At 37.4% G+C, this 12,281-nt stretch overlaps 1 protein-coding gene across 1 annotated transcript in view; it reads left to right on the forward strand.

Annotated features, from left to right (window-relative positions):
- The window catches only part of LOC121373448 (centrosomal protein of 78 kDa-like), a 159,375-nt gene extending 150,622 nt beyond the window's left edge, over positions 1-8,753 (forward strand). The window contains exons 14-17 of the mRNA XM_041500109.1: positions 61-458; positions 3,027-3,256; positions 5,736-5,870; positions 7,949-8,753. Coding sequence (XP_041356043.1) covers positions 61-458; positions 3,027-3,256; positions 5,736-5,870; positions 7,949-8,197 — 1,012 coding nt within the window. The 3' untranslated portion in view covers positions 8,198-8,753. The remainder of the gene's footprint in view (positions 1-60; positions 459-3,026; positions 3,257-5,735; positions 5,871-7,948) is intronic.
- The last annotated feature ends 3,528 nt before the right edge of the window (positions 8,754-12,281 follow it).

Raw genomic sequence — 12,281 nt, forward strand, 5'->3', positions numbered from 1 at the left:
CGTGTCAGTGTTGAGTGTGTCATTAAATAAACCATTTCCTTTCATTTCCTTACATTCTAGACTGGGACAGCTGATAACAATGGCGGGACTAGATCAGAGCCAGATTCCATTTTCCACTCTCTGTAATGGACCCGCGTCCGACGTCATGTCGGAAGGACCGCAGATTGCCTCGCGTCAGAACAACGGCATGATGATGTTCGACAGCCACAGCATCGCTCGACACATCAACAACTTCTCGGGCGTCAGCGAGAAGAGTTTCGCAAATGGACTGGGCAGCAGGATAGGGAACAGGGCGGCAGCTGGTACAGAGGGGATATTTTCAAGCCCTGTGGTTGCAGGGAGTATTTATGGGTCTGGAGTGGGGAGCAAAGGAGCAGGGGGAGGCGACACGAGGTACCCGGGGACGTCGATGTCGTTTGGATCATTTGAAGAGGAGTCGCCGCTGGTGTTCGCTTCAGGTAATTAATTGTTAAAGAGCTGATGTCCACGACTGGTATATCAAAGGTCGTGGCATGTGCTATTCTGTTTGTGGAGGGGGCGGGATATAGCCCAGTGGTAAAGCGTTCGCTTGATGCACGGTCAGTCTGGGATCGATCCCCGTCAGTGGGCTATTTCTCGCTTCAGCCAGTGCACCATGACTGGTATAACAAAGGCTGTGGTATGTGCTATGCTGTCTGTGGGATGGTGCATATAAAAGATTCCTTGTTGCTAATCGAAAAAGAGTAGACCATGAAGTGGCGACAGTGGGTTTCCTCCCTCAATATCTGTGTGGTCCTTAACCATATGTCCGACACCATATAACCGTAAATAAAATGTGTTGAGTGCGTCGTTAAATAAAAACATTTCCTTCCTTCCTCTCTAAGACTATATGTCAGAATTACCAAATGTTTAACATCCAATAGCTGATGATTAATAAATTAATGTGCTCTAGTGGTGTTGTTAAACAAACGAAACAAACCAACCTTTGAAGTTTTAACAGCTTGCCCTTCATTAGCTTCAGTTCTGTCCACCATCTTTCCATCTGTTTGTCCTAATCGCAGTTCGATTCCATCCTTTGACACGTCGTTAAACAAAACATTTATTTCCTTCCTGTCTTTGAAATGGTGAATATAAAAGATCCCTTGATATTGTGTACAAAATGTAACGGGTTTCCTCTCTAAGAGTATATGTTAAAATTACCAAATGTTTGACATCCAATAGCCGATGATTAATAATTAATCAATGTGCTCTAGTAACAAAACAAACTATCAGTTTTTTGCCATTTTTAAAGTTTCTAAGTTTCTTATGTTTAACGACACCACTAGAGCACATTGATTAATTAATCATCGGCTATTGGATGTCAAACATTTGGTAATTCTGACTCATAGTCAAGAGAAGAAACCTGCTACGTTTTCCCTAATGCAGAAAGGGATCTTTTATATGCACTTTCCCACAGACAGGAAAACACATATCACGGCCTTTGACCAGGTGTGGTCCACTGGTTGGAATGAGGACCCAAAAGTCAGTTGAAAGGATCCACTGAAATGATTCAATCCACTGAAATGATTCAATTCGACCGGCCTCGGTGGCGTCGTGGCAGGCCATCGGTCTACAGGCTGGTAGGTACTGGGTTCGGATCCCAGTCGAGGCATGGGATTTTTAATCCAGATATGACTCCAAACCATGAGTGAGTGCTCCGCAAGGCTCAATGGGTAGGTGTAAACCACTTGCACCGACCAGTGACCCATAACTGGTTCAACAAAGGCCATGGTTTGTGCTATCCTGCCTGTGGGAAGCGCAAATAAAAGATCCCTTGCTGCCTGTCATAAAAGAGTAGCCTATGTGGCGACCGCGGGTTTCCTCTAAAAAAATCTGTATGGTCCTTAACCATATGTCTGACACCATATAACCGTAAATAAAATGTGTTAAGTGCGTCGTTAAATAAAACACTTCTTTCTTTCTTTGATTCAATCCTGCGACGCAAGTACCTCAGCCGAGTGCTAGAATTACATATTAATGTGTTTAATACCAAATGTAATCGTAATCATTAAAAATACTATTATTCTGAAACATGCAAAAATGGCAGCAAAGTTAAAAAAAAATGTAGTGTCAGACAGTCTACGTTACATATTAATTTATCAAGACAATTTCAAGTAATTTACATGTTATTTTACCAATGTAATGTCAGATAATTTACGTGTAATGTCAGGCAGTCTACGTTACATATTAATTTATCAAGACAATTTCAAGTAATTTACATGTTATTTTACCAATGTAATGTCAGATAATTTACTTGTAATGTCAGGCAGTCTACGTTACATATTAATTTATCAAGACAATTTCAAGTAATTTACATGTTATTTTACCAATGTAATGTCAGATAATTTACAGGTAATATCAGGCAGTCTACGTTACATATTAATTTATCAAGGCAATTTGAAATAATTTACATGTTATTTTACAAGACAATGTCAGACTCAGATAGTTTATATGACATAGTTAATTTATCAGGATAGCTTCAGGTAATTTACATAACATTGTTAATTTAATTTAACAAGACAATGTCAGATAATTTACATTTTAATAAGATCAGCCATGTGTGTAGGAAAATGTGCAAGGGGTGGGGGTGAGGTTCTAGACTGTGACAAACAGTGTTCGGGTAATGCTTCACTAGAAAATATCTTTTACAAAAGAAAACCTATTTTTAGCAGTGGTGGGGTTTGACTCCCAAAGCCTCCTACCCACCCCCCACCCACACAATTCTCTCAATTCCATATAATTGACCGTGATAATGTAAAACAATGCTCAGTGCATTTTGTTAAAATCACTCAGAATATATAGTTATACAGTTTATGTGGGTTTTCTCTCTCTCTCTCTCTCTCTCTCTCTCTCTCTCTCCCCTCCCCTCCCCCCCTCTCTCTCGATCCCTCCCTCCCTCTCTCCCTCTCTCTCTCTCTCTCTCTCTCTCTCTCTCTCTCTCTCTCTCTCTCTCTCTCTGTCTCTCTCTCCTTTGTTTATATAACTGTTATATTTGTTCCTTTGTTCAGGTGTCACAGACAGCAACATCCGTCCCTCGAACCGGAACGTCAAAGACCCCACGATGAAGTATGTAGACCTTGAGGAAACTGCTGAACTAGGTGGGAAGAAACCCGACGACTTGTATGAGCGATTGTTACGGGACACGAGCGGAGTCTTCAGTCACACGGGTCCTGGGTTCGAAGCTCCACACCCCTCACCTATCAAACCAACAAACATCTCGATGTTTGACGATGTAAAGGTAACAAAAAAAAGGGAAAAAGTTTCACTAAACATTGTACCAGGTATATGTTTACACATGTTTGGCATCTATTTCACATGGAAAATTACATCATTATGGAAGATGGAACATTTTAATGACAAAAGAAAATGAAATATGTGTACTTAAAGCTATATTTGTTGTACTACGATAGTAATAAAAATGGTGTTTTCAGGGCTCACCCTGGATCAAAAATACCTGTAGCCAAAATATTAGCCAAATGGAATTTTTATTAGCCATATTGAAAATGCTTTAGCCAAATTTGTTTTACGCAGTACTGTATAGAGTATTTATATATGAATATGAAAATGTATCTTTTTCAGCTAATTGTGTACAAACTGGAATAAATAGGAATAACAAAACCTCAATGGGGGTAGGGGCAGTTAATATATTACTTCGAGTTTTCAGCGGGGGTGGGGTTGGGATGGGGTTATGCAATATCTTCAGAGTTTGAAGCCAGTACCCCATACACCCACCCCCACTTCTAAGGCCTATGGCATTAAATTAACAAACATACAGAAATATGGGGGTGGGTTGGATGTTTATGGATGGTGGTTTATTTTTTTTCTTTCTTCCGTTTTTTTCCAAATAAAAATTTGAGAGCTTTTTTTTTATATATAGAACTCATTATTTCTTTAAATAGCAATCGTTATGTTAGTTTGAATTGCATTTTTTTTTTTTTTTTTTTTTTTAAAGTGACTCATCAATTCCCCACCCCAAACAATTTCATAATTTGTGCCATGTTGTTGCGGTTGATTTCAGCGTCGTGTTTTAGTTTGTGAAATAGAGCCCAGGTTAACTTAAACTGAGCAACAAAACAAATTAATTTAGTTTTTTTCTTACTTTATTTAAAATTATTCATTTTGAATCCAATTAGTTCTTGTGTCTTATTATAATTATCAGTGTCATGTGAACATTTTGGGCCCATTTTGACTGAATTTATCAATTTTATTTTATTATAAAAATTTTTTTATAATTTATAGTGTTTTCCCTAGCTTGTTTTAGCATGGTGCAGCACCATGCCTCAGTAGTCTAGCACCCTCTTGCCTTAATAAGCGCCATGCTGTCCTGAGATTAAACAAGCCTTTTTCACAAATGAATTCTAAAATTGCCTTTATAAAACACCCAAAAAGGTATTATTAATTAATAAAATATGCCTTTTATATCTTTTGCCATTGATTTATTAAAGCAAGCACATAAATTACATTAATGTTTATTTCAATTAATTTTTGTGTATTTTTAATGAGAAAAAAATGCCCTGAAAATGGTGAAAATGCCCCAAAAGTGTTTGGTCTACCATGCCTTGCCAAATGTCTAGGGAAATCACTAAATTATATAGTAAAATAGTTTGTTTGGTTGTTTAGTATACATGCAAATTGTATTTTAATAATAATGAAAGACATTTTGTTTTATGGTAGATAAGACATTTACTTCTGTATATCATATAAACTGAACATAATATTTAAAGTTAAAGTTTGTTTTGTTTAACAACACCACTAGAGAACATTGATTTATTAATCATTGGCTATTGGATGTCAAACATTTGGTAATTTTGACATATAGTCTTAGAGAAGAAACCTGTTACATTTTTCTATTAGTAGATAGGGATCTTTTATATACACCATCCCACAGACAGGATAGCACATACGACGGCCTTTGATATACCAGTCGTGGTGCACTGGCTGGAACAAGAAATAGCCCAGTGGGCCCACGGACCGGGATCAATCCCAAACTGACTGCGCATCAAGCGAGCGCCTTACCACTGGGCTATGTCAGTTAATCAAAGATCTACATGTATACAGTGAAACCTCTCAAAAACGGACCCTCTGTAAACCGGAATTCCCTCAGACATTTTTCTCGGTCCTTTTTTTTAAAATATCTGTGCAGAAAAGAACCTCTCTAAACCGGATACCTCTTAAAACCAGACTTTTTACTTGGTAGCGAGGGTGTCCGGTTTAGATGAGTTTCACTGTATAACCTTCCATCCTATGAAGCAGGCCTATTTTGTGCAGGCCCATAGGAAAAAAATTGAAATTAGAGTCATGTTCCCTTATAAATTGTTTGAACTCAGAATGGCTTCAAAACTCAATTTTCTAGCATCTGAAAAACAAAATAATTATGTTTTGCATAACAATTTTGAGCCATTTACACACACACACAAGAAAAAATGTGATCTTCACGTGTGGGATCACAGCTCAAAACCCCTATTTCTTTTCAACATCACCTGTCCTCATAACTAGTGCATATTCCCTACGATTAGTAGACTGGTCCGAACATCCCAACAATCCAATGGGATGGCTTAAATTCTTCCACTGTGTACCCCTTCCTGTTCCGGTCACGTATGTTGGGAATATGCACTAGTTATGAGAACACCTCAAGTTTACTCTAGTTTTTATAAGACTGTAGTGTATCCATTTGTGGAATGTTAAACATGTGTACTGTAATATTGTAATCTTTTCAGGAGGGTGTTACCGATGGCAGCGAGCAACAAGTAAACATGTCGAAGGATGGAGTCGAAACGCGATTAGGACAAACGGATGGAAAGATGGTGGACAGAACTGAAGCTAATGAAGGGCAAGCTGTTAAAACTTCAAAGGTTGGTTTGTCTTGTTTAACGACAACACTAGAGCACATTGATTTATTAATCATCAGCTATTGGATGTCAAACATTTAGTAATTCTGACATATAGTCATAGAGAGGAAGGAAGTAAATGTTTTATTTAACGACGCACTCAACACATTTTATTGACGGTTATATGGCGTCAGACATATGGTTAAGGACCATACAGATATTGAGAGAGGAAACCCACTGTCGCCACTTCATGGGCTACTCTTTTCGATTAGCAGCAAGGGATCTTTTATATGCACCATCCCATAGACAGGATAGCACACATGGCCTCTGATGTACCAGTCGTAGTGCACTGGCTGGAGCGAGAAATAGTGCAATGGGCTCACTGACGGGGATCGATCCCAACCGACCACGCATCAAGCGAGCGCTGTACCACTGGGCTACGCCTCACCCGTCTTAGAGAGGAAACCCACTACATTGTTCCCATTAGTAGCAAGGCATCCTTTTGATGCACCATCCCACAGACAGGATAGCACATACCACGGACTTTGATATACCAGTTGTTTTGCACTGGCTGAAACAAGAAATAGCCCAAGCAAAGGCTGGTGTACATGCATGTAGATACTGTAAGAGGGTGTCTGTTTTTTTTTTTATGTTCATCGGGGTATGAACAAAACAAAAATCCCAGATGAACGTAAAAGAAATAACGGACAATCCTTATAATTAAAAGTTGAAACATTCTTGCTAATAATAACACTACGAGTTCATATTTTGTTTTGGTTCTTGGCCAATAATGCTCAACAAGAAAAAATACCCATATAAAAATGACGTCATTAGATATGACGTATATCAAAGGCTGTGGTATGTACATGTACTACCCTGTCTGTGGGATGGTGCATATAAAAGAACCCTTGCTGCTTATCGAAAAGCAATATCTGTGTGGTCCATAACCATATGTCTGACGCCATATAACCGTAAATAAAATGTGTCGAGTGCGTCGTTAAATAAAAAAAAAAAATTCTTTCTTTCTCAATATCTTTGTGGTCCTTAACCATATGTCTGACACCATATAACCATAAATAAAATGTGTTGAGTGCGTCGTAAATAAAACATTTCTTTCTTTCATTCGATATGACATTCCCGGACGACATAATTTTTACATTAATTGAGAAATGAACACACTCCCATTGCTACGGCTGGACAAATGGGATGATGTTATATTGTAATGAATTTATTGAACATTTAATTATTAAATATGATAACCAATGAAAATCAAGCTTTCAAAAGTTCAAGGGTTGGTGTTCATGTTTAAAAAGTTGAAAGGTTTTTTAACAAGTGCTTGCATATGGAAAATATTTTAACCAATGAGGAATAGTCTGAAGCTCAATTTTATAGCTGTGGAAATGTTATAGTCGGTGCAGTCATTTGACATTCTTTTCTTTTCATTTATAACACATAGGCTATTAAACGAGCTTCCATTTCATATCATGTTTATGTCCTGAGTGAAATAAATTTCAGTTGTCACAAGCTTTAGTGAGTGACAATGAAAATTATTTCATGAGGGACATAAACATGATACGAAATGGTAACGAGTTTAATATCTTATTTTTTACCCATAATCGATCTTAATTTATATCATTCGACTCGTTTAGTTAACGTTCCTGCAGTGGCATTCCTGCAGTGGCGTTTGAAGTGTCCTGTAAGGTTGTAGTGTGCCATTCGATGACGTCAAAGTGTTACGTCTCACTTGGCATTCTAGTGGGACCTATCACAGTGATATGTACCAAAATATTTTCAACTATATGGCTAATATATATAGGATATTAAAATCGCTACCATTTCATATCATGTTTATGTCCCGAGTGAAATAATTTTCAATTGTCACGAGCTTTAGCTAGTTTAATATTCTATTTATTACCCATAATCTATCTAAATTTATATTAATCATCTCATTTCGTTGAAGTTCCTGTAAGGTTGTGCACCAATTGATGACATCATCGTTGGACGTCAAAAGTGTTACGTCCCACTTGGCATTCTAGTGGGACATATCACTTTGTACCAAGATATATTTAACCATATGGGTAATAAAGTTGAATTTGTTTCAGGCCGTGGAGAGTAGACGTCAGGCAGAGATCAACGTCGGTGACCACTCTGATCCGAACACGACTCACGAGCGAGGGTCTCCAGACCAGCGTGCGTCACGCATGAGTGACTTCAACTACAGCATGGACAGCTTCGACCAGTCGTACGTCAGTGAACGCGGTGAAGTTATTCACCTGGGGGACGAGTTTGATCTACAGGGAAGTTCCGCATCACCTCCCCCACAGATTGTTCTCAGTGAAGAAGATATTTAGAATGTGAACTATTTAACATCAATACAATATTGTTACGATTGTTCTCAGTGAAGAAGATATTTAGAATGTGAACTATTTAACATGTTAGAAGAAGATATTTAGAATGTGAACTATTTAACATCAATACAATATTGTTACGATTGTTCTCAGTGAAGAAGATATTTAGAATGTGAACTATTTAACATGTTAGAAGAAGATATTTAGAATGTGAACTATTTAACATCAATACAATATTGTTTCGATTGTTCTCAGTGAAGAAGATATTTAGAATGTGAACTATTTAACATCAGTACAATATTTTTAACATTGTTCTCTGGGAAGAAGATATTTAGAATGTGAACTATTTAACATCAGTACAATATTTTTAACATTGTTCTCTGGGAAGAAGATATTTAGAATGTGAACCTTTGAACACCAATACAGTATAGTTAATGTGAACTATTGACACCAATACAGGGCTTCTAGATTATGGTAGCCCCACTCCCATGGCTAGTGATATTCAGTGTTGGGCTAGTAAATAACTACTATAATTGCCATGCCTGACAGGGCTTCTAGATTATGGTAGCCCCATTCCCATGGCTAGTGATATTCAGTGTTGGGCTAGTAAATAACTACTATTGCCATGCCTGACGGCTTCTAGATTATGGTAGCCCCATTCCCATGGCTAGTGATATTCAGTGTTGGGCTAGTAAATAACTACTATTGCCATGCCTGACAGGGCTTCTAGATTATGGTAGCCCCATTCCCATGGCTAGTGATATTCAGTGTTGGGCTAATAAATAACTACTATTGCCATTCCCGATTGCTAGTGAAATTGTTTTTGTCAAATGTTGCAGTTAAGTCTATTTTGTAAATATGAATATACTGCCCCAACCCCAACCCACCAATGTTATTGTTTTTAAGCTGTATTTCCCTCTTTAGGAGACATATCTGATTATTACTGTTATTTAGTAAAATTATATTAACTTAAGTAAAGTAGGACCAGTGAATTTTTAATCGTGGCTAGTAATTTTAAAATATGAACTGTTTTAATCACTGATCCCATGGCTAGATGGATTTTTAAAATATGAACTAAACAATATTCTAGAAAAATATGAACTGCAATACAATATTGTTAAGATTGTTCTCAGTGAAGACGATATTTAAAATATGAACTGTTTAACACCAATGCAATATTGTTCTCAGTGAAGTCAATATTTAAAATATTAACACCAATACAATATTGTTCTCAGTGATGTCGATATTTAAAATATGAACTGTTTAACACCAATGCAATATTGTTCTCAGTGAAGTCAATATTTAAAATATTAACACCAATACAATATTGTTCTCAGTGATGTCGATATTTAAAATATGAACTGTTTAACACCAATGCAATATTGTTCTCAGTGAAGACGATATTTAAAATATGAACTGTTTAACACCAATGCAATATTGTTCTCAGTGATGTCAATATTTAAAATATTAACACCAATACAATATTGTTCTCAGTGATGTCGATATTTAAAATATGAACTGTTTAACACCAATGCAATATTGTTCTCAGTGATGTCGATATTTAAAATATTAACTGTTTAACACCAATACAGTGTAGTTAATATGAACTATCAACCCCTGCAATTAATAAAATGTCCACGGCAATAAACATGCCATTGAAAAAAACCCATTAATAGTCCCAAGGCAAAAAAACTAAAACCTCCACGGCATTGACGACTGCTGTGGGCAACTACAGGGGTTGACTATTTATCACCAATACAATATTGTTAAGATTAATTTTATGTTTGTATTTGCTTCTGTCAAAGACTTTTCTCAACGAACAGTTTTTTCAGATTTACGTGTCATGTTTCAATATTTAACTGAAGATATATCTTAAATAGGAAATATTTTGTATCAGATTTACAGACATCCGTCCTTTATTAGTCTTCAGTAGTGCAAAAAGAGATACATGTATCATTTGTAAATACGTAATATGTAAGAATTGTTTTACCAAGATTTCATTGACGACAGATTTATACAGTATGCAACCCAACGACAAAGTCAACCAGCGACCCCTCGTTTGTTTCCCCGGCAGTAATTACAGGGCTATTAGTTGCTGTCGGTCAGGGGCGGGATTTAGCTCAGTCAGTTGAGTGCTCGCTTGAGGTGCTTGCGACACAGGATCGAACCACCTCGGTGTATCCATTCAGCTCACTGTTTTTTTTATCTCATTCCAACCAGTGCACCACAACTGGACAAAGGCCGTGATATGTGTTTTCCTGTCTGTGGAAAATGCATATAAAAGATCCCTTGCTGCATTAGAAAAATGCAGCAAGTTTCCTTTGATGACTACGAATCAGAATTTTCAAATGTTTGACATCCACTAGCCGATGATTAATTAATTGATGTGCTCCAGTGATGTCGTTAAACAAAACAAACTTCTTGCTATCGGTCGTTTTCGATATCCTCTGTGTACACAGAACATTCATTTCAGTGTTTTGTATTCACGAAATGGACACAATTACTTTCGGAGTCTAAATCATATGGTTAAAACTACGTTGTGCTTAATTTTCAGATGTACATTTTCCATGGCATATTCTTTTGTTTTGAGCACATCACTCACACAGTCGGTCAATGAAACTGTCTGAAATTCTACTAGCTGGCCATTTTTGCCTAAAATCCAAACCAAATTGTTAACAACTATGACAAATTATTGTCCTACTTTTGATGACCGTTTGATTTCCCCAAAGTTTTGTCCAGAAACAAATCATGAAAAAAAAAACCCATTAGTGACACAGATTCGACATACGAGACTGTAATGATGTCACCAGTATCGACTTCGCTAAGATTGCATAGGGCAAAATACATGCAGTTCTCCACCGTCTGCTTGTTTATGGAATACCCTTCAAGAGGGTGGGTCAATATGACATAATCTAACAACATCATGATGTGCACTAAGGTATAACGCACTCAGCATGACATCAGATTAATTACGTCACATACTTAGGAGGCTTTCACCCCTCTTGACAAGTATTCCACAAAAAAGCAACATGGCAGACGGTTGAAAAATTGCATGCGTTTTGTCCTAGGAAATCTTAACAAAGTCGATATATGTGATATGGTTTCAGTTTGATATGTGGAATCCATGTTAATGTAATGGTTTTTTCATTATTGATGTCGGAATAAAAAGTTAGGAAAATCTAATGATAATTAAAGGTAGGAGAGTAATTTATTGTAGTGTTAACAATATGGTTCGGACTTTAGTTGCTTTTATTGGTGGTTTGCGGACTGTAGTTCTGTTGGATATGACTGTATATATAATATGTATTTTACTCGCCACTGCAGACAGGTGGATGAAGTTTTTATAACACAGGTTAAAACTGGGTCTGTTATTACCATCACTGTAAATAAGCCTGAAAGTAAAAACCTTTTATAAGTTTTAGTTTGTTGTTCATCGATTGTATGCAGGCATGGCAGAAGCAAGATATTAATTTTCTGCCTCTAATCATTGCCCCCCCCCCCCACCCCCCCCCCCCAAATGCATATTCTGGATCCCTCACTGGGCTAATCATAGTTAATCAAAATGCTGTTACCTCTGCATTGTTTGTAGCAGGTATAATAGATTCTTTTATCTTAAGTTTTGTATTGTGCACCAAAACGACACCACTAGAGCACATTGATTTATTAGTCATTGGCTATTGGATGTCAAACATTTGGTAATTTTGACTTGTACGCTACATTTTTCCATTAGTCATTGGCTATTGGATGTCAAACATTTGGTAATTTTGACTTGTACGCTACATTTTTCCATTAGTCATTGGCTATTGGATGTCAAACATTTGGTAATTTTGACTTGTATGCTACATTTTTCCATTAGTCGGGTCAGGTTAGTGGGTTTTACGTGCACATTCAGAGCAAGCTGTTGTTGTGTACGCCAGTCATAGGCACAGGTGCCGGTCTTGGACAGCTTCTCTATCCAGTACAGGAAAGGGGTTGGGGAGAGGGCACCACCCGCACTGGCAGGTGCAAGGGAGCACCAGCAGACCGACCAGGGTCAGTAGTGGGTGGGGGTATTTTTGGTGCCATGGAATTTTATAAGTCTCGTAGG

This window comes from Gigantopelta aegis, chromosome 5 (genome assembly GCF_016097555.1).
Source record: "Gigantopelta aegis isolate Gae_Host chromosome 5, Gae_host_genome, whole genome shotgun sequence".
Classification (NCBI taxonomy): Eukaryota; Metazoa; Mollusca; class Gastropoda; order Neomphalida; family Peltospiridae; genus Gigantopelta; species Gigantopelta aegis.